The following is a 26927-nucleotide window of genomic DNA, read 5'->3' on the forward strand; positions in this document are numbered from 1 at the left end:
ACAATTTCTCAATTTGCTTTTTGACGAAAAATCTTGTAAAAATGCAGTACTCTACAAAAGAAGAGTTGGAAGATGCTGTACTTCATTCATCGGACTCCCTTAATTCAATCTTTTGGGTCAGATCAATTTTTCAACTCACTGAAAAAAGAACAAATAAAGCTCCTAAGTGAAAGCCTTATATGGAAGTTTATGCTAAAAAATACCAAACTTTTTGATCAAAAAATGCTTATCACACGTTGCAAAGGCGCAAAATATAAAAGGCAACCATCCTACAAAAGTTTTTGACGAGGCGCTTTATATCAGGTGTTACGAAGTGTTTGAAGTATTTTCTTTCGAATACAAACTCTCGTTCACATTAGAATAGTTTTTTTACAGAAAAATTTAAAGTTCAACAATAATTGTAAAGCAAGGCATCAGCTCATTTCTCACTATTGGTCAAAAAGTTTCAGCCGATCTGTTGGCAACGCTAGATAGAGCCTTAAAATACATGTGTTTGTACGAGTGTGCGTTATACCAGTGTAATGAGGTATGACCATACTCGCTAGCGGCGAAGCTTGCTCGTTATTACTTTCGCATGCAAATTTTTCGTTAAGTTAATAGAGCAGAGATGTGGCGAATAGAAGGTGCCCTTTTTCAGTACGGAACAAGGTACATTGTGTCTCTATATATTCTCTCCAGCCACGTTTTCTGGGCCTGCCGCAAATGTACACATTTTGAACAATGCCCCGTAGCTTACAATCATAATGAAAACATATGAGTTCATACTTAGTTACTTTCGACTCATTTCAATTTAACAGCTCGAAGAACGAAAACCAACGCTGATTGCTTTCAGTCACAATTGTTCAAAATGCAGATTTAAACTGCCCCAACTTTTTTTACGTATTGAATATTCCCCATTGCATTGGTTTTTATTTATACACACATCCAAGTACTTAAATTTTAAAATATTTAAAATCAACTCAGTGATATTAAATGCCACCCACTAGAAATTCTTACCCAGGAACGATGGCAGCTCTGTCGGCGTAGTAGTTCACAATAGCATATAGCCATTGGTAGTAATTCCCAATAGAATGTTTAACAACTCAAAGTGATGTTTGCTATGTTTCTTAATTGCTTTAACTTTGTAATTTGTTTAATATAAAATAATAAATCGCTGCTTAAGTAGTTACTTTTACCGTTTAAAGATTTCCTACGACATGGATACCGCGTATGACGAAATGGATTCATACTCATTGTAAGAGCATAATGTTAAAAGTAGATTAGTTCTTTCCAGCATAGCATAGAAAATGTCACATTAGTCTCTCCAAGTGATATTGTGCTATGTGCATGATTATGAAAACAAAACTTAACATAGCATTACGTTAATAGATTTCTCAAACAAAAATAACGAACATATATTTAAAATCCAAAAACTCAAACCCACTAGCACTTGATTAATTAATATTTATGTGCGCACTTGTAATTTCTCAGAATGTCAATCGACGAGAGGCTAATCGACCTAGTACGTAGCCATGAAATACTTTACAACAAACACTGTTTAGGATATAGGGGTGCTGAACAAAAGCAGGAAGCATGGTTTGAAATTAGTGCGCAACTGGGAATTGCCGGTTTGTATATATATTTTTTTGAAATTGTAATGTACCTAATAAAATTAATTTTTATCATAGCTGAAGACTGCTCCAAAAGATGGAAGAGTTTACGAGGACGTTATTCCAGAGTACTCAAGCAGGTAGACACGCTGTCCGAAAGCAAAGTGAATGCTACTGTAGATTGGCCATTGTTTAGTTCACTTTCCTTTCTCAGGAGTTACATAAAACAAAGAACGTATGTTTCAGTTTTTTCAATTTAAATTTAGTGCATATTATTAAAGTCGAATTTTTAGCTCTCACCGTCCATTGAACGACAACAATGTTTCCAGTTTCATAGCGACACGCCCGAAAAGGTTCAAACGCATAAGTGCGGAGAGTAATGAACTTCACGACTCATACAATCCCTTAAATGAACTTCGCAGTGACAAAATGGAAATGCCAATAGAGATCGAGGCTATTCAATCGCTTGCTCCAAAAGTGGAAGAAAAAGTAGTGATAAAAAAAGAAAGTGATGCTGTGCACTCCTTTGGACAAACAGTTGCTGCAATCATATCAGAAATGAGTGAAGCGAAACAAGCAAAAGCGATGCGCATCTTATTCGATACTTTAATAACAATTAAAACAGAACCCGAAGAAACTTAAAAAAATGTTGTTGAAAGTCTGTTGTTGTTGTTGTTGTTGTAGCAGTATCTTCGCCCTGTCAGTGTAGTGTAAGTTACCGGTCGTCTTCGTCTAGCTCATCTAACGGTAGGCCCAGGAAACTGGCAGTTTCGACGGGTTGGGTCCAGAGGGAGAGAGGTGTTAGATGAGTGGGTTTGATGGGGCATGTGAAGAGGTGGTTAGTGTCGTGCGGGGTACCTTCACATGCTGGACATATGTTTAGTATGTCGGGGTCGATTCTGGATAGGTAGGAGTTTAACCTGCTACAATATCCAGTAGTTGTGCCAAGATTACGCGGGACTTTCGGGGAAGCTGGAGCTCTTCGTCTGCGATAGGTGGTGGTTGGACTCCGATAACGGCATTCGGGAGTCGGGAGCTTAGGAAGGTGGTAAGGGTCTCCCGATGAATGTCGCTAATTGCCTGTCTGTATACTGTCTGATCCTGGAGTCGTCTGTCCGTTTTGTCCTGGATCTCGTCCACGTAATTGAGGAAATGTCTCCTGATGTGCCTGGGAGGTGGCTCAGGCTCGAGCAGGTGTCTGCATGGGTGAGGCCTACGGTAACACCCAAGCAGAAACTGCTTGCCGAGCATTTTGTTGTGCTCCTTAACCGGGAGCATGTGCGCCTCGTCATGTAAGTGATGGATAGGGGACATCAGGAGACATCCTGTCGCGGTCCTGATGGCAGTATTCTAGCAGGTTTGAACTTCGTCCACTGCGTATCACTGGTTCCAGGCGACCAGACAGGCGCGGCATAGTTCAGAGCCGGTCGGCCTATTGCTTTGAAAGTCGACAGCAACATTTCTTTGTCTTTGCCCCAAGTGCTGCCGGCAAGCGACTTGAGGACCTTGTTGCGATTCTGTACTCTCGTTGCAATAGCGGTTGTGTGCGCTGAGAAGGAGAGCAAGCTGTCAAAGGTGACTCCCAAAATTCTGGGGTTGTTTACCGTCGGTATTGGGGTATCATCGACGTGCACCTGAAGTGGCAGCTTGACCTCCTTTGTCCAGGTGTTGAAAAGGGTCGCCGTGGATTTAGTGGGAGAAAGTTTTAAGTTTCTCGCAGTGAAGAAGCGAGAAAGGCAGGCGAGGTAGTCGTTTACTTTTGAGCATAGGCCATCAATGTCATTGCCCGACGCCATTATCGTGCAGTCGTCGGCATATGAGACCAGTGAGACTCCCTCTGGTGGCTGGGGGAGTTTCGAAATATAGAAATTGGAAAGCAAGGGTGAAAGGACACCACCCTGTGGTACTCCTTGCTTTATTTTTCTCTGTTTTGAGGTTTGGTCTCGGAATATTACCGACGAGTGACGACCACTCAGGTAGTTCGCGGTCCACCTCTTCAGTCCTAGCGGGAGTGTCGACTGTAAAATGTCATCTAGTAGCGTGGCGTGGCTGACTGTGTCGAAAGCCTTTTGTAGGTCCAACGCTACTAGGACAGTCCTCTCGCAGGGGCGGTTTTGGTTTAGTCCGCGGTTTACCTGGGTGTTTATGACGGTGAGTACCGTGGTGGTACTGTGCACTCTACGGAAACCATGCTGGTGTGGGGCTGGAGGCAGGTGTTCAGTGAGGAGTGGGAGTAGAAGGGCTTCAAGAGTCTTCACTACTGGGGAAAGGAGAGTTATCGGACGATAAGACTCCCCTTGGTTGGCGGGTTTCCCAGGCTTCAGCAGTGGGACCACTCTCCCTAATTTCCACTTATCAGGAATGATGAGAGTGGCCATAGACAGGTTGAAGACCTTTGTGAGGTAATCTACTCCCAATGGACCCAGCTTTTTCAGCATCCGCATGTTTAGTCCGTCGGGGCCAATGGCTTTTGATGGTTTCATTTGTTTGATGGCCCCCTGAACCTCGTCGCTGGTGAAAGCAAGCGGTGCACTGTTGTAGGGCAGTTTATGCAGCCGTCTGGTGGCACAACGCTTGGATCTGTCGACCGGAGGATGCAATATAAATTGCCAGCTAAAGTAGCTCGCGCATCTCTTCGGGTCCGACGAAGTACGACCGTTGAAGGTGATATCCACCTTGTCGTTGTGCTTCGTCGGGTTCGACAGGGACCTTACGGTGGACCAGAGCTTGCTCACACCAGAGGTGAAGTTGCAGGACTTCAGATGCTCTACGCATTTGGTCCGCTTATGTTGGGTGACCAGTTGCCGGATCTCCGAATTGAGATCCTTTATGCGAGGATCCCCGGGATCGGCCTGGCGTAGGCGGTCACGCTCGTTTGCCATAACGGCTGCTTCGGCTGGGAAATTGGGACGAAATTCCCGGATCCGTCCAGCAGGTATGAAGCGAGCCGCGGCGGCTGTAATCGCCTTGCGGAATGCGCGTTCGCCTGCGCGCACATCGGTGGGAGTGGGTAGGGCTGCGAAGATGTTCTCAGTGAATTCCGCGAATCCGGTCCAATCAGCTTTGTTAAAGTTGATGTATGACCGGTGATCCGCGGAAACAAAGTCGGCAGGTCTCTCGATCGAGATGATAATGGGCAAGTGGTCTGATGCAAGCGATAGCATAGATCGCCAGGTTATGCTATTTATCAGTCCAGCGCTAGCAATTGTTATGTCAGGCGAGCTGCTACAATTGCCCACTACCCTAGTGGGGGCGTCGTCGTTTACAGTGCTGAACGTCGATCGTCTATCTGCTCTGCCAATAACTGTCCCCTACGATCATTTGGCAGGCTTCAATGCCAAAGATCGTGATGCGCGTTAAAGTCACCTACTACCAATCGGTTTTCTCCCCTGATGAGCGCACCAATATCGGGGAGATATCCTGCCGGGCAGCAGGTGACAGGGGGTATATAACTATTGTAGATTTCGAGCTCGGCATCGCCTGACCGGACAGCTATACCTTGACGTTCTAAGGTGCTGTCCCTGCGGTCGATGCCTTCATCAATAAGACGATACTGCACTGAATGGTGTACTATGAACGCTAGGCCACCACCGTTGTCTCGCTCGCGGTACTTTCGGTGCACATTGTAGCCATCCCTGGTAATCAGGGGGGAGCTAGCGTGCAGTTTTGTTTCCTGGACCGCAGCTATCTTGATTCCGAACCGACTCATGAAGTCGACTATCTCGTCAATCTTGCTCGTGAGTCCGTTGCAGTTCAGTTGTAAAAGCTTGAAGCTTCGCGGGAGTGTCGTCGTAATTCGGGGGGTGAGGGATGCGTGATGTTGTCTGCGTTGGTCCTGCTGTGCGTTCCGCAAAATGGGGAATGGCCTGATGTTGACAGTTGGCCGCGCCACGGGGGGCGGTTGCGGGTGCAGAGCTCTGCAGCAGGGGGCAACGTAGTCGCGTGTCCACTCACGGGTGGTGTGCAGGCCGGAGCACCTCCTAAAATGACACCAGCCACTGCAGGAATTGCATTGGACAGTTGTCATGTTCCGAGGAACGACGGTCTGGCACACGGAGCAGACTGTGCGGGGGATCAAGAGCTGCTGGTTTGTCCCCGCACTGGGGTAGGAGCAGGAGGGTTGTGGGTTGGAGAGGGAGTTGTGTTGCTCTTGGGGGCTCCTGACCGGTGAGGTGTTGTTAGTGGCGGCAGTGTGATGTGCCGGCACTGAGGGCAGTATAGCCGTGGAGGCGGGGACCGCCTGTGAGCGGGAGCAACACGTGGCCACATTCCTTGTGGACCACTCCCTATGTGTCCTAAGGCCTGAGCAGGTCTTAAGATGGCACCACCCGTTGCACTGGTTACACCTAACCGAGGTGGAGTTCGGGTGGAGCCGTTTATGGCAAATGCAGCAGTAAAATACTTCAGGTCCGGGGTTGGGTTCGACGCCAGCCCGGAAGAGAAGTATTCGGAGCAAACTGGCTGCTATGAGTTGCTCCTGTGACGTAAGATTTATGGTAAAATACGGTACACTAGACAGGGCTAGTATACTGGGGCGGCAGCCCTTGGTCGGGAAAGAAAACCCGAGTAATTCCGGTAACGTAGAACCGGCTGCCATGGGAATGATAGCTTTGTTATTACTTTCGCATGCAAATTTTTCGTTAAGTTAATCGAGCATAGGATAGCGAGCAGAGAAGCGGCGAATAGAAGGTGCCCTTTTTCAGTACGGAACAAGGTACATTGTATCTCTATATATTCTCTCCAGCCACGTTTTCTGGGACTGCCGCAAATGTACACATTTTGAACAATGCCCCGTAGCTTACAATCATAATGAAAACATATGAAGTGCGTACTTAGTTACTTTCGACTCATTTAAATTTAACAGCTCGAAGAACGAAAACCAACGCTGACTGCTTTCAGTCACAATTGTTGAAAATGCAGATTTAAACTGCCACAACTTTTTTTACTTATTGTAAATTCCCCATTGCATTGGTTTTTATTTATACACACATCCAAGTACTTAAATTTTAAAATATTTAAAATCAACTCAGTGATATTAAATGCCACCCACTAGAAATTCTTACCCAGGAACGCTGGCAGCTCTGTCAGCGTAGTAGTTCACAATAGAATGTTTGACAACTCAAAGTGATGTTTGCTATGTTTCTTAATTGCTTTAACTTTGTAATATGTTTAATATAAAATAATAAATCGCTGCTTAAGTAGCTACTTTTACCGTTTAAAGATTTCCTACGACATGGAAACCGCATATGACGAAATGGGTTCATACTCATTGTAAGAGCATAATGTTAAAAGTAGATTAGTTCTTTCCAGCATAGCATAGAAAATGTCACATTAGTCTCTCCAAGTGATATTGTGCGTATGTGCATGATTATGAAAACAAAACTTAACATAGCATTACGTTAATAGATTTCTCAAACAAAAATAACGAACATATATTTAAAATCCAAAAACTCAAACCCACTAGCACTTGATTAATTAATATTTATGTGCGCACTTGTAATTTCTCAGAGTGTCAATCGACGAGAGGCTAATCGACCTAGTACGTAGCCATAAAATACTTTACAACAAACACTGTTTAGGATATAGGGGTGCTGAACAAAAGCAGGAAGCATGGTTTGAAATTAGTGCGCAACTGGGAATTGCCGGTTTGTATATATATTTTTTTGAAATTGTAATGTACCTAATAAAAGTAATTTTTATCATAGCTGAAGACTGCTCCAAAAGATGGAAGAGTTTACGAGAACGTTATTCCAGAGTACTCAAGCAGGTAGACACGCTGTCCGAAAGCAAAGTGAATGCTACTGTAGATTGGCCATTGTTTAGTTCACTTTCCTTTCTCAGGAGTTACATAAAACAAAGAACGTATGTTTCAGTTTTTTCAATTTAAATTTAGTGCATATTATTAAAGTCGAATTTTTAGCTCTCGCCGCTCATTGAACGACAACAATGTTTCCAGTTTCATAGCGAGACGCCCGAAAAGGTTCAAACGCATAAGTGCGGAGAGTAATGAACTTCACGACTCATACAATCCCTTAAATGAACTTCGCAGTGACAAAATGGAAATGCCAATAGAGATCGAGGCTATTCAATCGCTTGCTCCAAAAGTGGAAGAAAAAGTAGTGATAAAAAAAGAAAGTGATGCTGTGCACTCCTTTGGACAAACAGTTGCTGCAATCATATCAGAAATGAGTGAAGCGAAACAAGCAAAAGCGATGCGCATCTTATTCGATACTTTAATAACAATTAAAACAGAACCCGAAGAAACTTAAAACAATGTTGTTTAAAGTCTCGTCTATTTGGCTTTGGTCTGAAATTTTAGTTTATTCATTAATATATTGCTGCGGAGTATTTTATAGATAACATAATGAAGTAGTGCTCCAACTTTCTCCCTAGTCCTGCTGTGATGAGATGATCCTAAAAATTAGTTTAAAAGTTGAAAATAAGAAATATAAGTATTAAGATATTGAAATAGTATTGTAAATAAATAAGATAAAGTGAGAAACATACAAATTACATATTACATGAAAAGGAATTAGCAAATATATGAAAGCTAGCTACAAAAACAGGCGTTTGGGATCGGCGAGCGATGATTCCACTAGACTACCACGAACACATTTTCTTTTAGCGGATAAACATATTAATTAGATCGACGAAATTAACCTAACACGTTTATGCGGGCCCTTTCCATTATGTCTAATTCATATAATTCGGGTTACTATCGAGCCCGGGCCCCTCTAAGAACTCCGGGCCCGGGAGAAAAAGTACCCGATCCCCCCTCTCGCCGGGCCTGTCTGTGATAATAGCAATAATTATAATTTTAAATATGTGAAAGTGTTGTTAACTAAAATGCAAACATATGATCACAAATCATATACATACATATATTCCTCTTGCGCGCAAAATTTTTTCCAGCACTGGTTCCAATTTCCGTTTTTGCTTAATTGAGCGATTGAGTCTCATACACTGCTATTCTACTCAACCAAAGAGAGAAGCATACAAATATTTACGCCAACAGGAATTGACGAGCAAGCAGCAAAAACTAACATTTGATATCATCTAGAATTTGTTGTCACAGTTGCAGACTGTACCGTTATTAACTAAATCGATGAAATTAACCAAACAAATTTAATTTAATTAATTGATTCCCTTTTTTGCTATTTATCACTTATATTTATGCTTTTATAATTTAAATATCCGGTTGCTTTGTTGACTACGAGTAATAATTGCTACAGTGCTACTTTTTATACGATGGCATCACGCTCTGTCACATAATTTCTGCAACAATGGCATCACGCATTCTGTCAGCAAATTTTTGACAGTCTGATGGTCATCACCAGCTAATCGAACGCAATAAAAGTTTTCACTTTGTTTTCAACGTGAAATTGAAACATCAAGTTATTTGCCGATATATTCAAACACGTTCGGCGTGAAATAACTCCTGCAATATTGTAACCGATAGTTAGAAGAGTATCATATATCTAGTAAGTTCTTACCGAGAAAAATTTTCCAGTACGACTTTGCAACGTCATCTCTCAATAAAATGTCTAAATTGCTCTCCCCTTAATGTTTTTGCACTTTTTTTTGCTTGAACGATCTCTATTTTGTAATAACTTTAAGTTTGTACAAGTTATTTGCTTCACGAACACTCCTAATTTCAATGCATTCGGTGAACACTGCCCGCTGACAAATGTCATTTTCCGTTTTTGTCAGTTTTCGCTTCCACGTCGTTCATGACGTTTTGACGTCGCGTGAGTAATCATGCCTGCAAACCAGTGATACCAAGGTGGATTTAATAAGGTGACAGCATTCACCCAGCTGAATTTTTCGCCGTAGGTATGGCTTACGTCAAAATGATATGCTTTGTTTGTATGTATTGGTATGTTTACATTCGTATGTTTACATTTGCTTGCTGATTTTGACATGATGCTTGCACCAAACGCAACAACAAATACATGTAGGGTTTTACTTATATGTGTTTGCTGTCACCTGTAATAAATTCGCCTTGAGTGATACCTAGACATTGTTTTAACACGATTAAAATATATATGCCTTTTCAGATATTTAATTTATAAGTAAGCTTGCGGCAATACATATATCCTAGCTCTGTTAAATTATTACCATCATAAGTGTCCGATATGAAAGAAAAATATAATTTTTAGTTCGATTTGCAAATGTTCAAATTCAAAACAAGAGCAGTTATTTTAATACCTGTACATGCAACTCTGTGTAATATTCCAATAATTCTTGGGTAAAATTATTGTACTTTCATGCCGCAGCTGCAGTTTATTTTACACATCTCTCGTGTTTAGTTGGCAATTTTCTTGTAAAATAACTTTAAGTAACGCCGCTTGCGAGATTTTTTTTAATTGTTTGAAATTCTTGAAATTAATAAAACGGTGTGAAAATTGTTTTAAAATAAGCTAGTGTCATGCAATAATAAGTTCATCTTGAAAATCTGAAATTATAAATCAAGGCCTTAAATAGGAATCTAAATCCAAAGCAAAAGTTTGCTACATCAGTGCACATAAAGGAACGTCAAACGAATGTGTGTCGCAAAGACCGCTAAAAAGTGTAGAGCATAGAACGCAAACGAAATCGGAGTTCAATAACATAAATTATTTAAGAAAAAAAAAAAAACAGCAGCGCAGATTATAATTGCTGTGGTGTTCGAGTGTGTGCGGTTTCGAATTGAGGCTGTGTTTGGGATTTGTGCATAAATTCCACGTGAATGTCTTCACAATCGTCGACTCGTTACTTGCCAATAACCACAACAATGGATAACCCCGCTCTTTCAGGGTCCAGTGGTGATGTGGAAGCCGACAGCAACTCCGTTGAAGCTAGCCTACCCGCCACCTGTTCGTCGCAGCAATTAATGCCTCCTCCATCAGACACGGATAGCGCTGTTTTACAACAGCCATCCACCGGAATCACGAAGACACAATGGTTTACGGTGGTTGTGCTCTGCTTTGTTAATCTAATCAACTATATGGATCGCTTTACCATAGCAGGTATGTTCAAGTTATAAAAGGATGTAAAACGATGGCCATATTAAAGTATATTTATGTAAATAGGACAAAATTCACACTTCAATAGGTTTAAACTGATGGAGGTAGTACATACATAAGTATATATGGTAAAGGTACGTTACCGTCGTTGGTTTCTTTACTGTAACAAACGAATTTGATGAATTAATTTTACATTAAATTACGATTCAATAGATGTTAAAATTATAGAAATCTTCTTTCCAAAATACTTGCCTCACATCACTCCTGCCATTCGAAGAGTAAGAGAATATTCGCTCATTTTATATGCATTTGTACGCCTCCAGAGCCATCAACCCATTACTCGTTTGAGATATAGTGGACGAGTATATGAATATTGATTATCAAATATTATAATGCAAAAAGAGGCTACATAAGTTAAAGCGCCAACATGACACATTGGCGGACGAACAGTTGATTTTCACTGCTGTTGCTGTATTTCAAACCGAGTTCACTGTGTCAAGTGCTTAAACGTTTGCCTATGCACCGACGACACTTATGAGGTAAAGCTTTTTTGATTTCTTCAAATATTACTGCCTATTTGACTATGTGTCTTGCATTTTTGAACATTTACTTCCGGGATAAAAAAAAAATGCATTGTACGATACTTATGAAGTGAAAACATGCGTTTCCGCTTAGTGATGTGAATAATACATGGATCAACATCCGTCAACGTAAAACTATTTTAAACTGCAGAAACTAATTAAAAATATGTAGGCAAGCAGTCCACAATTGAAAGAGGCAGAAGAAAGTAGAAAAAGAGTTGTAGTTGTGCATGATGGCATGATGCATTTTTTCTATTTTCATGTGTCAAAGCAATGCAAATTTAGTGCATTCGTATTTTTCCTGGGCGCGCCTGGAATCACTAATTAGAGCTTTTTAAGCTGACGCATAGCTATTTAACAATTCATTCAAAATAAATTAAAATTAATCGCATAAATTTTGACAGTTACATCATATTTTTTTATCAAACATATAAATCACAGCAGCCTTATAAATCAGAACGAGCACACAAGAGCAAGCTTATTTTGTTTTCTTTCATTCGTAATCAAGCAGCACTCTTTGATAACACAATTTCATACATTTAATTGCTATGTGCATAGCAGATGCGTTTTTATTCGGTGTGAGCGGCATTGAAAGTCTCGTGTGTTATCTATAGCCGGGAATTATTATTTTTTTATCAGCATCCAGCAAGTATCACATCACTTAAGTAAACCTCAGTATGTAGTAAAAATAGCAATATGAAGTATAAAACAGATGGACAATGATTATCACTAAAGTGAAACTGAAAAAATTGCTTAATATAATATTTTTATGAATATATATTGTTTGTTCAAAGTTATGGCCATGAAGGCGTATATGTTGCTCTGCTTCTGAACGAAAAGTGGTAAATTTAAGAAATGTTTTCATAACAAAAATTTACGTACTTGCAAGTTTTTATAATTTTCGTAAAAATTTGTAATTCATTCAATTCCTCTATATTTGACTTATTTGACTTTTATTAGATTTTAGCTAGTAATATTTTTTGTATACTAACAACTTTATTTATAATTTTCCACCATTTTAGCGTTGCGTAGCATATATGTATCTATGTATGTATTTATGTTGTTGTTGCTGTTGTTGTAGCAGCATACATAGGGAATGCTGCTGAAAAAACAGCCCGTGGCCGGATATAAATTCGGGTTGTTCCGCTAACGTAGACTCTACTGTCGTGAGAACGATTAGATTACATAAAAATTAGAGGATTTCCCATTTGTCAACCGCATTACCAAAACGCTGACGATTTAATCAAATATTTATTCATACATATAGACTTATGCGTAATATACTTTAAGCAAAATAAAAGTTAGTGCGATACTCACTTTTGCCAACAATAACACACAGATCAACAACAATTTTGCGGGCGACTAACTGATAATTTTCAGATTTGTTTGAAATAATGAGCAGTTAATCAATGCTGATAAGCGCTCAATACAATTAAATAGTGGCTCTCCAAATATCTCAGGGATTTCTTCAAAGTAGCCGATAAGCAAATAACGCACAATATTGTATATGTATGTATAACACTTTGTCGAGCAGAGTAAGAGCTGCTACACCCACATTCAAGGCAGCATGCAGTTGAAATAATTGTATAAACAAAATGATATTTCAAAAATACACGCTCCATGAATTGCATCGAATTTGGGTGCATACTGAGGTTTTATGTATACAATATATATTTATATATAGTATTGTATGTATATATTTTAACGTAAAAGCATTGTGCTATAAATATTTGTAAATGATTTGCATACATAGCTGTATTCAAACGTTTACATACACCCGTGAACAGCTAATTAGAAACGTCAGTTTGGTTACTTTTATTTTTTTCTGATTTTTTATCAAGTTAAGTTTTCCATTGATCTACCTATAAACAAAAATGAACTCATTCGTTATATGAAGGAAATGCGCAACACAGTAACGAAATTTTCAAGTCACTTGCACTTTTTTATACTAAAATTAAAAGGCTATAAAACAGCGTACCCACATTTTTTGTTTCTGTTCAAAAAAGTTTGGTGAAAATTTGTCGAATTTAAATAAATCTTGTATAAAATCGGAAACTTTGATTTATATAATATGATATTTCACATAGATGAGCTATGTTTTTCTAAAAAATTAATGAAAATTAAAAAAAAGACAAAAGAAAAGTAGTCAAAATTCTATTATTTTGTCCAAAAGTGTATGTATATACATGTGTATACATATATACATATGTACATAATTTGTATGCAATTAATACAAATAAATTTCAATTGGGAAAACAAAAAAAAAATTCGTGAAAAAACATAAAGTGTTTAAAAACGATGATTTGTGAATTTACGTGAGCGTGAGCAAAAATAACTCACACGCCCATCTCTAATGTTATTTATGAATGGCTCTCTTAACCCTTTTTCAGCGTATTGGCCACGTTTGTCATATTTGAACATGAATCTACTTATACATTTAATTTGAGTGAATCATGCCACTTCCACTGCTTGTACTCCCCATGTACTCTGTGTGGGTCAACAAAACAAAAAAGAGAAACTTGTTTTTAGTATTTCTCCAACAAAATACGTTTGTTTGTGTTTACTTGCAAGAATGTGGCGTGATGTGCTGTATGCGTTGGCAAATGTGCTACAATACAGACATGCATACATACATATATGTAGTGGAGTGTTGGCGCTCACCTCATCATCGATTTTTGTTTTTCACATAACAGCACATTGAATAATAACGTATTTTTAGTTACTTGTGTATGTATGTATATTTGTTTGTACATATGTACATACGTCATCTTCGTCGTGATAATCAGTAGCATCACCTGATTCCCAAATTCAGCTTACATATAGTTGTAATAATATCAAAATAATGAGTAATCCTGAAAACAATTTTATTTTTCAATTTTAAAACCATCTTACATACATACATACGTATGTATGTATATTTATCTAATGCCAATATTAACAAAAGTTACTCACGTGCCCGGAAACTTGTACAACGTCTATGCATTCGCATCTTAATAATTTTACTTGGATATCAGCCAAATCGGCTAAAATCCAGTTGGTTATTGGTGGAAAAATCCAGTTAGTATGCAAAGTGGATGCTTATACATAGACACACGGCGACTATTTTAATTACACCTTTATTTGATATACTGGAAAAATTACAAACTATTTAGCGTTTATTAAAGTAAAGCTCCACCTACATTTGTAGAATAAATGTATAAGTGTACACTTACCAGTGCCATAGCAGTTGCTTGTGATCTTTTGTACTCAATCGGATGATTTTTTAGTCGAGAGCTTTTATTATTACCTAATACATATTTCCTATTTATACCGCAATTAAGTAAGTACTATAAATTGCTGTAATTATGAAAGGGAGATGTAATAAAATATAATTGACATTTGTTCTACTCTCGGGTGTTGTTTTTTAGCTGCATGAGAACTATCGATACCGATAACTGACAAACTCTGTTGACATTTCTGTTCAGTAAGGTTTGTCAAGTCATGGTGATCATAGTTTAACGCTTCCAAATTTTGGAAATTTACCCTAAAAAAAAACACATCTGTTCGCAAAGTTCATAGAGCACTGGCGGCGTTATAGGTCTTTATTTCTTTCGAAATGAGTAAGGAGCTACCGTTACGGTGAATGGCGAGCGCTATTGAGCCATGCTGTCTGAATTTTTGTTTCCAAAAATTAATCAGCTAAGCATCGACATTTGGTTCCAACAAGCCGGCGCAACTTGCCGTTGATTTATTGCAATATTCAAGCCACCATTGACGTCAAATGGGCATACGGTAGTCCAAAATTAGCATGATCGAATGTACTATGTAACTCATAGGCGCGGCGGACATATGGCGGATGTCATAGTCAAAAAATAAATGCCATAAAATTATCTACCTAAAATTATAATAAAAAAATAAATTCATTCCAACAATATTTCTTTTTTGTATTATATTTTTAAGCTCTCAAGCTCTTAAAAAAAACACCATATAATATACAAACAGTTTATTATATGAAAATAATGTGTGCCTTTGTTTATTTATAAATGTATACGTGCAAAAAAAAACTAATGGGCTTTGTGGAAATTTTCTCCTACTCATTCTGAATAATGGGGCCATTGCTTTAAAGTAGATTTCTAGCCTTCTTATTTTAAATTTAGAAGCAGATGTTTCGATCTTACCGTTCCCATGACAGTCGGTGTTACGTTGCCGGAACAACCCGGATTCGTATCCGGCCACCGGCGTTTGAACCCTGGATGAGCAATGAGCTTCCAGTCCTCTCGACACCCTCATGAAAAGAAGCAATCACAATCAAAATTTTCTACAATGAAACTCTCAATAATTATATTTGGTCTGAATTTCAATTCCGATAGTATTCATGCCCCATCCTACCGATTCTGAAATATATAATTTTATAGTTTACAAGTCGGCGGACAAAAAGTAGTCCATTCAATTGTACTTAGAGCTCAAAAGCGTAACATCAAAATAAGGACAAAGGATTGATTCAGTCTACTTCCCAACATTTTTACTATTATTACTACAATCTTATGTAAACATTTAATTGCGAGAAATTAGTCATCATAGATTGGAAACTAAAGCATTTACATATTTCTATCAGATGGATATCGGTCCTCTAAAATCAGATTTGCCGCATAATAGACGCACCTTGTTGAAGATGTTATTATTGCCAAGTTGCTGAGATTTAATATTTACGTAGCTATTGCAACTTTAATAAAAGTTCCAAACAAGCCGAAAGTGCAAATGTGAATTTGTATTTGCAAAGCACATCACACAATAAAAAAACATCTCAGCATACCATATTTATAGGTAAATAAAAAAAAAACCAAAAAATGCTAAAATGGCCAAACTGCCAAAGGACTATATTGCCAAATGTCATACAAAACTATGAGTGAAAGTGGCCAAAATTAAAAGTAAGTAAAGCAAGCGCCAAGCTGGCTCAAAACTGAAAGGCATGAATAGAAAAACAAGAGCCAAGTGTGAGGGGTAAGTAATCTGGCAGATAAATAGGTTGCAGAGCAGCGTGACAAGCGCCAAAATGTCTGGACCGCAGCGTAGTTGTCTAATAAGAAAAAATAAGAAATCGCTTTTAATCGATTTTTATTTTTCACTGCAGGGAAGTAGGCGCGCATGCTTCGTAATGTTTTCTTGTTCTTGTTTTTTTTTTTGTTGCTAAAACTTTTGCAGCACACTCTAAGCGTGTGTGTATGTATGCGACAAAGCAGTTATTGGAGGTGGGCACGTGAGTCAATTTTCCTCATTTTCACGCACGCTCTCAGAAGCCTCAAGTTTTTAATAGAGGTTCACAAAGAAGGCACACACGTTCATATAGAAAATTGCGTGCATCAATTGCACATTTTTAATGCATACTTATAAACCAGTAGTAGCCATATCTCACACAATCAAAATCGGTTTTCTATGAAAATGGAGAGTGCATAGTATAAACGGAAGTGCCGGATTTGTAACCGGCCAATAAATGGAAGAATACAAATACAAATAGCTTACTTTACCGTTTGAGTCTTTTGGATGTATTTTTTTTTTTTTGTAATTAGTTTAATGAGTAATTTCTAAACACCTGATTAACACATAAATGTAATTAATTACATTTAAATATTATCACAAAGTAAAACCAAAATCAAAAACGTCGTTAAACCCTATAACAAATTCACATGAAGTCAATCAAAATCTCATTAGTGATAGGTTGAGTTTATTTCCGTTAATTAGTCAATATTTTGTATGTATGCACATGCACATATAGTACATAATTATTATTAGATATCAACTCGTCGCATGAAAACATACATTTAATGAGTATAAAGGTACTGTAATACCAAAATAATCTGGCATATTTCCGTCGTGACAATTTTAGCCCTCCACACTTATACACACACCTGTGCAGCATGACATATTGCAAACTTTTGGACATGTATTTAATTTCTTTTTATAAAAATATAGTTTACAACAAAAGTTGTATAATTCAAAGTTTCAAACTTTGTACAAAATTTTACAAACTCAATAAATTTTTATTAAATTTTCAAACTTTTTGGTAATGACTCAAAATTTACCTTGATTTTTTAAACAATTTTTTATAGACGGTATTATGCACTCTCTTCAATAAGCATATCGAATGCTGGACATTTTTTTATATGGAAAGAATACGCAAAATCGGCATACAAAAAATTCAGTTATTAAATTCACAGATATGTGCATAAATATATATGTAGGTATTTAGAAAAAAGTTTCATTCATAAGTTTTATTTTTCTTATCTGATTCTCTCTTCCAATGGTATTTATTCGCTTTAGTATTGTGAAACTGTCAGGTGGGTGTGGGCTTTAGTCAAAAAATAGACCAAGGCAAGTAAGAAATATATTAGTACGTATATACATAAATATGTATATGTACATATTATTGTATCATCTGCGTGAACGCGAAAAACTAGAAATTTAATAATGAATATTTTCGTAAACGAATCTGTACAATTAATTCAATGTGGATGTTATATAGTGGCGGCGTTTGTTTTCATTGTATTTGATGTATTTTCAAATAAATAAAGAAAAAAAATTGTATAGCAAATAATTCAGGAAAGAATTGTTTTTTAAATTAAATTAAATGTTCAGCAAAATTTCACAATTTTTACTAAGAATTTATAGAAAAATTTCAGGTACGCAGTTTTGTAGTTCATTGAATTTTGGTATAACAAAGTGCAAGTTTTAAGGGGGAAGTCTACTGTGACAAGGGAAAAAACAGGCTTATTTTCCGGATTTTATTTCTAACAAAATATTGCTCGTACATAAAATCTATTTAAACTCTTATCTTTATTATATATTTAAGTTTTTGAAAAAAAAAATTTTAAGTAAAAATATTCAAAATGGCCGCTGTGGCAGATCTGCAAGCGCAGGTCCGCTTTTCTTAGGTGCCTAAACGGTGTACATGAAATCTTACGTTTCGGTGATCTAAAACAAAAAAACAAAATATTGTTATCATATACATAGTATTGACTCTCGTCTGACGTAGGATTATGTCGATAAAAAATTTTGGCGTTGAAAAAAAAATTCTTGAAATTTTTTTCTTTTTTTTGCCTAAAACTGATGTTACTATTGTTTATAACAATTTAACAAATAACGATATCAAAAAAATCCTATGTCAGACGAGAGACACTATTACAGAGAATATATAATTAAATTTTTAAGCTGATTCATTTATCAGAACTCGAGATATCGTGTACACCGTATAGAAAAGCGGACCTGCGCTTGCAGAAGTGCCACAGCGGCCATTTTGAATATTTTGACTTAAAATTTTTTTTTCAAAAACTTAAATATATAATAAAGATAAGAGTTTAAATAGATTTTATGTACGAGCAATATTTTGTTAGAAATAAAATCCGGAAAATAAGCCTGTTTTTTCCCTTGTCACAGTAGACTTCCCCCTTAAGTACATTCAAAATTACCTAATTTTTGACAATTTCTTCTGCTGATGGTATAAGATGAAATTATAAAATAAGAAAACAAATAGTCAATATCAATATCTGTGTACACTTTATTTTGACACTGACTGTATATGTATGTGCATTAAATTTTTTTTATTTCATGTTTTATTTTTTACCTTTTTCAATGTTTTTAATTATTTGTTGTTTTATTTAATTTCTAATTTAAAATTAATTTTGTTTATTTTTTATTTTTTTTTATATATTTTGTTTATTTTTTTAGTTATTTGATGTAAATTTGTTTTTTGTTTTAGTTTTGTCTTAATTTATTTGATTTGTTTCTTTTTTTATATTATTGTAATTTTTAATTAATTTCATTATATTTTAATTTATGTTTTGATTCTTTTTTTTTTCAATTATATATTAGTTTTTATTACTATATTTTATTTTACTTATTTTTTTTGGGTATTTTTTTTTATTTCGTATTTATTTCTATCCTTTAATGTTTTTAATTTTTTGTTATTTTATTTAATTTCTCATTTACATTTAATTTGGTTTCTTTTTGTATTTTAAATTTTATTTTTATTTTTTTAATTTATTTCATTTAAAAATATTTTATTTTAGTTATGTCTTATTTTATTTGATTTGCTTCTTTATATTATTGTAATTTTTGATTTATTTATTCTTCTTTTTTTAATATTTAAATTTCTGTTGTTTTAATTAATTTCTTATTTAAATTTAATTTAGTTTATTTTTTATATTTTATTTTAATTTTTTAGTATATTTTATTGCTTTTTTAATTTATTTCATGTAAATTCATTTGTGTGTTACTTGTTGTATTATTTGTATTTAATTTCTTATCTAAATTAAATAAATTTTTTTTTGTTTTATTATATTTCTTTCTTTTTTAATTTATTATTTTAATTTATTTTATTTTAATTTTGTTCTTTTGTCTTATTGCAATTTTTGCTATATTTTTTTTCTATATTGGTTGGTTGGGTTGGTTTAAGGGTGACCCCGCATCGGAGCGCCACATAGACCGCAAGTTGGGTCCGTTGTGTTGCCCTAGAGCTCATTATTTTAAATGATTTCCCCACCTAACCGAGATTTTTATTGTAGATTTTGGTCAAAGATATTAATTCGTTTCGAAAATTTGATGAGAGATTCGATTTTCAGGTCCGAGAGTACTGAAAGATTGTCAATTGTTGGAGAGCCTAGAAGAGCGAGTCGACTTCTGGCTAGACCCGGACAACTGCACAGCAAATGTCTGCTCGATACTTCCTCATCTTCGTCCTCGCAGTATCTGCACAGGTCGTTTTGAGGAACCCCGAGCCGACGTGCGTGAGTGCCCAAAAGGCAGTGGCCGGTGATAAGAGATGTTATATGCCTTAGTTCGTGTTTCGAAAGGCTTATAAGGGTTTTTGTCTGTTTCAGATTGTAGGATGGCCAGATTTGTCTGGTCGTAACACAAGTAGTTTCCACTCGCCACCTCCGATCAGCAATGCTGTGAAATTCTCGATCGATGAGCATTTTACATGTTGAGAGCGGAATGTGGATTGTGGGTAAGTTGCTAACATTTGATTGCGCAGCTCCAGCTCTTGCGAGCTCATCAGCTTTGCAGTTACCTTCGAATCCACTGTGACCCGGTATCCAGATAACTTGGACAGAATTCTGAACACTTATCTCGTTAAGAGATAAGAGACAGGATCGAACCACATCTGAGTGGGTATAAGAGGAGCTGAGTGCTCGAACGGCCGCTTGACTGTCGGTGAAAAAGCGGATATCCTCTAGTGATATTCTATTTTCTAAGAGAGTTTTCGCAGCATACCAGATAGCGCATACTTCCGCTTGGAATACGCTACAGTAGTCGGGTAATCTAAATGATAGATTGATGTGAGGGGAATTGGAAAAGATTCCAAATCCCACTTTGCCGTCTTGTTTTGAACCATCTGTATATATAGTCAGAGGGCCATCGATTTCGGTAAGATTTGTCTTCCATTCTTCCCTAGTTGGGAGTGAACAGGAGAATAGCAAGGGTGGTGATGGAAGACTTACATGATAGTCTATGTCGGAAGAGATAACAGTGTTCCTGTTCAGTATGGCCGAATGGCCAAGATACCTATTCCATTTCGATATAGCATTCATGCGTGTCGCTGCTTTCGCTGCAATCGCTTTGCCAGCCAGATCGATAGGGAACAAGTGAAGCAACGTGTTTAGAGCCTTAGTAGGTGTTGTACTTAAGCATCCTGTTATCAGAAGGCAGGCTGTTCTTTGAACTCGATCAATTGTGGCTACTCTACACCGTTTTTCGAGTGCTGTCCACCATACAACCACACCGTAGAAGAGTATCGGTTTGATGATCGAGGTATATATCCAATAAATGATCCGAGGTGAAAAACCCCAGGTTTTGCCTATAGCTTTCTTACAAGTATAGAGAGCTATGAAAGCTTTTTTACATCTGTTTTCGATGTTCAATTTCCAACTCAACTTCCTATCTAGAATAACTCCTAGATATTTAGCTGAATCAGATAGAAGTAATGATTCCCCTTTTAAAGTTATTGTTTGCAGTGGAGGAGATTGTTGTTTCCTATTGAAGAGAACAAGATCTGTCTTTGCTGGATTCGCATTTAGTCCGCATTCGGTGCACCATTTTGACAGAATATTGATTGAGCGTTGCATGAGCTCAGTGAGGGTATTCAGGTGTTTGCCTGACACGCAGAGAGCAATGTCATCTGCATAGGCTACAACCTTGCAGCCTGCTTTTTCGAGACTTCGAAGCAAACTGTTTACAGCGAGATTCCAGAGAAGGGGTGAAAGTACTCCGCCTTGAGGAGTGCCTTTGACGGCGTACATTCTCATGCGGCTTACCCCAAGCTCTGAAGTGATTATTCTATTTTGGAGCATTTGTTCGATCATCTTTCGGATGGAGTAATTGATACCCAATTTGGCAATTTCAGACAAAATAGCGTTGGGTTCAATATTATTAAAAGCACCTTCTATGTCCATAAATGCGACAAGAGAGTACTCTTTATTGTGAAGGGAAGTTTCCACTGTTTGCACCAGTGAATGAAGTGCCGTTTCAGTCGATTTCCCTTTAGTGTAGGCATGTTGTGCCTCAGAGATCAACTTAGTATCAAGTTGGGTTTTGATTTGCTCATCTAAGACTTTTTCAAAAGCCTTTAAGCAAAAAGAGGTTAGGCTAATGGGCCTGAAGTCGTTTGGTTTGCAGTGTGAAGGCTTTCCCGTTTTCGGAATGAATACTACCTTCGATTTCTTCCAAATTGTCGGAAGGTAAGAGAGATTTAAACACTTGTTAAAGATCCTTGTTAACCAAGGCAGTAGAATTTCCAGTCCTTCTTGAAGTTCTGCTGGAATGATGTTGTCAGGACCTGGTGATTTAAATTTTTTAAAGCTTAGTATTGCTGTGGAGATGCTATTAGAGCTGATTAGATCTGATCTATTCCCATAATTACTCTGAAGAGTGCTGGGAAGTGCAGGTAAGTTGGCAACACAGCCTGGAAAGTGAGATTCTAGAAGTATTCTAAGAGTGTGGTCAGTTGAAGTAGTCCAAGTTCCATCTTGAGTCATGATAAAACTGGGAGAGACTGGGTTTGATGCAAGAATCTTGCGTAGTCTGCTTACTTCTGAGGTGTTCTCTAATTCTTGAGTGTATGATCGCCAGGATGTGCGTTTTGCACTTCTGACAGCTTTCTTAAAGTCTTTGAGACTTTGTCGATATTCTTCCCATTCGTCTGTTATTTTAGATTGGTTAAAGAGTTTCCGAGTTCGATTGCGAAGTTCTGAGATTTCTGGAGTCCACCAAAAAGGTTTATGCTTGCCTCCTGTTTTTGTCAGGGGGCAAGATTGTCGTGCTGCGCTTTGACACGTCTTCGTTATCATGTTGACAGCGTTTTCGATATCGTTTTTATTTGCCATTTCAAACTGCCTGATATCAGGAAGTCCATTGGCAAGATGTTCTTTATATTTGATCCAATTCATACGTTTTTTGTTAAGGTACTTCATGGGTTTTGCCGTTTCGGCTTTTAAAGTGAATGTTATATATTGGTGGTCGGAAAAAGAGTGCTGTTTATCAACGCTCCAGTCCTGCACCAGTTGTGTACATGATTCGCTAGCAAGAGTAATATCGAGTACCTCTCTTCTAGACGAGTTAAGAAACGTAGGGACATCACCTCTATTACATATATCAAGCTTATTCGCTAGAATATAATCAAAAAGTTGCTCACCTCGTGTGTTGTTGTTTGTACTGCCCCAAACAGTATTATGTGCATTAGCGTCTGCTCCAATAATGACGCGTTTCTGGATCAGATGCGCCGTATTGACGAGCCTCCTCACTGCTTCAGGAGGAGGCGCCTCCGCTGCGTCGTAAGGCATGTAAGCCGACACAATCCAAATCGGGCCGTGGACTGCTTCAACCTCAATGGCAGTGGTGTCAGCATTGCTAAAGGGAAGAAGAAAAGCATTAATATGTTTTCGAATGAGAATACAAGAGCGCGATCTAACGTTAGCCTCACCTTGAAACAAGGTGTAGTGCGTATCTTTCAGGCCGCATATCTTGTTGTTTGATATCCAAGGTTCTTGGATGAGAATGATGTCTTCTCTGAGGTCAGAGAGACGAAGAATGAGGGCTGCCGAGGCAGCCTTAGAGTGGTGCAGGTTAATCTGCAGCACTTTTAGACGGACATTCAACGACTGTGGCGTTCGCGTCATCACCGCTATCTAAAAGACTATCCTCGTCCTCGAGTTGAATGTTAAATAAGTTCCCCACAAGTTCGCTGTTTGATTCCGAGTCGGACTCAATCGTCGAAGCTTGTGAGAGAGGCTTATCGACATCCATCTTGGGGGCCGCCGTACTCTCTTCGCTGGGTGCGAGGAGGTTTTTCGGCTGATAGGTCCAGATGGTAGCTGTAGTGAACCCGAATGCCACAATCCCCTTGCGGTCGTCCAGTGCTTTAACGCTTTCCTGGTCCAGGAGCAGCGTGACATGTCTGGAGTTTCCTGAAGGCTCTTCCACCTTAACTACCCTCCAGTTTCCGGTGGGTAGGTTCGGGTTTCCGACCTTCAGTAGCTCCAGGATGGTTTCCGGATCGGATGGCTCTACAGGTATTCTTACTCTGCCGCGGGGTTTGTTGGGAATTTCGCTCTTCTTGATTAGTTGGAGCTTCGCTCCGGGCCACACCTCGCCGAGTCGGTCGAGGGCCTTGCCGTACAGGCTGACAGAGCGTTGATCTGAGCAAGCGATCAACTTGACCCTTGCTTGAAACCAACCCGCGTCAGAGCAGAAAGGAGGGGGTCCTGGGTTCTGCTTCAGAACGTCCAGGTAGCCCAACTGAAGTTTTCTCTCCACAATCTTCCAGTTTGATGGAGAGATGAAACCGTCAGGGTGGCTCTTATCCACCACCGCCATGACCAGACTATCTCTGGCAACTTCGCAGAACTTGCGTAGTTTGACCTCAGAGGAAACTTTATGCTTCTTGGGGTCGTTGGAGCTATGAGGATCCTCTGAAGACCGCTGCCGCTTAGCTGCACTCGGTTTATCTTTGGACGCCTCATAATTCCGAAGGAACTCCCGGGCCCAATCGAGAGTTGACTTTTGCTGGTCGGACAGCTCCTCCTCAGGGGTTTTGCCGAACTTTTCCATAAGGAAAGTGGCGCGTCTTCGATCTCTGTATCGACGGAGATGAGGAGGGATGGGTTTTCTGGAGACTTCTGTCCGACTTGTTTTCCCAGTTTCTGGCAAAACAGATTTGGTGATCACTTGGTTTTCCGCAACCGAGTCGGTTTTGGAGGAAGTAGAAGCCTCAAGGGAATGCGGTGGTGTCTCTGTGACGGTTTTGCTCTTAGCGAGCACTTTCGCCACCGAAGAGGTGGTTTTTGACCCCGCCATAAGTTTGGTGGAGCCAAGGGGTCTTCCGCGTCGGGAAGGAGTTTGTTGTGTTGTTTGTTTTTTGTTTGTTAATTTGTTCATAATTTTGCGGTGCGGTCACTCAGCCGACGTGTCAGCAGTCGTAACCTGGGATTTAGATAAGGAAATAATGGGGTCCGCCACGCCAGAGCCCTATGCCGTGGTAAGTCGAATTGAAACTGGGGTGCGACAGGTGCCCCAGAGTCCGCATACTAGCGACTTAGCTCACCCTAAGCCATGCATCCCTCGGCGTATGCTGTTCCACCTTGGATTGGTAGCCTTTGATATAAGGGAGTGGCCTTCTCCCCGTGAGTCCATGTTTATTCCATTCGTATTAGCAGAGACATGACCTACTAATACGAGTGGCTTCTCGCCATCCACCGAAGTGGATATGGGTCACTGCCAGCAATTATGGCAGTTACGGCACGCGTGCAGTAACACTGCACTACATGTTGTTCCCCCTACCATAGTTGTTGGTTGACGAGAACTAGGCTGGTTCGCGAGTAGGCTTTTACCGAGGCTATGGCCTACTTAACCACAGAAGATAACTGTGGCGTACCCTATCCACCACCTGGGACGCGCCGCAATAGGTGCCCAACCAAAGGGCCAAATATTAATATACAATATTTATTTTATTTATATATTTTTTGATTTGTTTTTTTTTTTCACTTATAAATATAATATTTTAATTTTTACTACTTTATTATATTTTACTTAATTTAAGTTGTTTTACTTATTTTAATTTTTGTTTAATTATAATTTAATTCAATAAATTGGTTTTATTTGTTTGTTAATTTTTCCATTGCATTTCCTGTACTAGACCGCCATCATTAAGTCAATATTTTTGTCGAATAACTTTCATAAAAAATATGTGCTGAACCTTAAAGAGGTATTATCACGCTAATATTTACTTGCGGTATGAATACAGCTGTGATGTTAAATACCCAAAAAACACGTAATTACTATGCATACATACATATGTATAGTATGTATATGCATGTGCCTATTTTTGAAATCGTCTTGAAATATTTTTAGAAACTACAATGCTTTGTAGCGAGTTGTTAGAAATGTGCCAGGCGTATTGTAGGGAATTTATAAAATGCAACATTTTCATTATCCGACCGTTGTGGCTTTCGCCCATTAAAACTTGTTAATATTGTTAGTAAATATTATGATTTTTTTCAATTTTTCCACTACCTTTGTAACGTAAACAAATGAACAAGTTTTATGTCATATTCGTATGTGTGTGTAGCTACATTGTGTGCCTATGTATGTGTGTGTTAAGAGTGGCGTGATGCTACGAATATAGTATGCAAAAGGAAAACAAAAATGTTGCTAAAAATAAGAAAGAAATGCATAAAGAAAATTGAAATAAAAGTAAGATGTAAAACATAAAACGTAGAACGTCTACCAACAGTTTGTGCAGATTGCCAAAAATTCGAGGCATTTTGTATTTGAGCAGCTCGTCACGGCATTTCGTATGATTTTTATAACGAAAACTGCTTAATATTTTAAATAAAAATATTTTTAATTTTCCCAATTTTGCCTAAATTTTGCCAATGTGTTACTCCAGTTTTTCGCCCTTGCCTGTGTGTAGTGGTGGTGTGTTTGCAAAAATTTTGATTGCCATTTGCATCGAAGCGAATCTGAACTTGAATACCCTGCCAATTTGGGGGCGCATTTAATAATAAAGTAAAAACAAAAAATCGGTTCGAAAATCGTCTGCCATCGCCACCATCGTACAAAATATTTAATTTTATAAAAAATTGTAATTCAGTAAATGCGCATTGTTGCCCTGAGCTTTGAACAAATTTGCGCAAATCAAAATTGAAATTTGGTAGCTAGTTTTGCATGTACAAAACAATATACCATACATATGTACCCATGTATATGCGTATACGTACATACATACATATGTATGCATAACAAAAGTAAAACAAAAATTTTTATTTGGTTTTTTGCTTCTTCAGCTTTGAACTTCCTTTCTTTCGAAAATAATTTGTTGCTTGGCGAACAAATTCTGTAAAGTTTTTAGGTGTAGTTTTCCTATCTTTCAATTGAAAAATATGTACAATACATATGCATTTATAAGTACATATGTACTTATATGCTTGTATGTTGCATGTAGAGAAGTGTGAAGTATCATTTAATGTGGTATGTTTCTATGTAAGCGCCTGCAAGGAAAAATACCAACGTTTTAATTGTCAGCTGCTTTCAATTCATTTGTGTACTTTTATATAATGTGTCCAATTTCTTTCTGTAAATGTTTCATGCTTCAAAAAAGTAAAAATAAAATATAAAATGTGAATGTGAAAACTTACATACATGTATACGCACATTCGTGCTTACCTGAGGTTTTACGTTTGCACTCTGATGATATATTTCCATATCATAATTAATATGTAATTAAT

The 26927-nt window shown here is 38.0% G+C and overlaps 2 protein-coding genes across 4 annotated transcripts in view; both read left to right on the top strand.

The window, feature by feature from the left end:
* Window positions 1-1087: 1087 nt before the first annotated feature.
* LOC129244121 (uncharacterized) lies at window positions 1088-8103 on the top strand. The gene is made up of 8 exons (XM_054881736.1): window positions 1088-1234; window positions 1471-1607; window positions 1668-1824; window positions 1883-2230; window positions 6792-6860; window positions 7098-7234; window positions 7295-7451; window positions 7510-8103. Exons 1-8 carry the CDS (start codon window positions 1197-1199, stop codon window positions 7856-7858), a joined length of 1392 nt encoding a protein of 463 aa, XP_054737711.1. The 5' UTR covers window positions 1088-1196; the 3' UTR covers window positions 7859-8103.
* Window positions 8104-9863: 1760 nt separating this feature from the next.
* LOC129243874 (protein spinster) overlaps window positions 9864-26927 on the top strand; it is a 64100-nt gene continuing 47036 nt past the window's right edge. For 2 of the 3 annotated variants that reach the window (XR_008582351.1, XM_054881279.1), the window contains exon 1: window positions 9865-10597. Coding sequence is in view for 1 of the 3 variants with exons in the window: in XM_054881279.1 (XP_054737254.1) it covers window positions 10318-10597 (280 nt within the window). In the remaining 2 variants the exon portion in view is untranslated. Of the gene's footprint in view, window positions 10598-26927 lie in introns of all 3 variants that reach the window. The other variant, XR_008582352.1, reaches the window with a different exon arrangement.

Source organism: Anastrepha obliqua, chromosome 4 (assembly GCF_027943255.1).
Source record: "Anastrepha obliqua isolate idAnaObli1 chromosome 4, idAnaObli1_1.0, whole genome shotgun sequence".
Taxonomy (NCBI): Eukaryota; Metazoa; Arthropoda; class Insecta; order Diptera; family Tephritidae; genus Anastrepha; species Anastrepha obliqua.

Coding starts and splice junctions, on each gene's coding strand:
- LOC129244121 (XM_054881736.1), top strand. CDS start 1,197: ATGGATACCGCGTATGACGAAATGGATTCATACTCATT. Junction 1,608..1,667: donor TGCGCAACTGGGAATTGCCG/GTTTGTATATAT, acceptor TTTTTATCATAG/CTGAAGACTGCTCCAAAAGA. Junction 7,452..7,509: donor AGTTACATAAAACAAAGAAC/GTATGTTTCAGT, acceptor TCGAATTTTTAG/CTCTCGCCGCTCATTGAACG.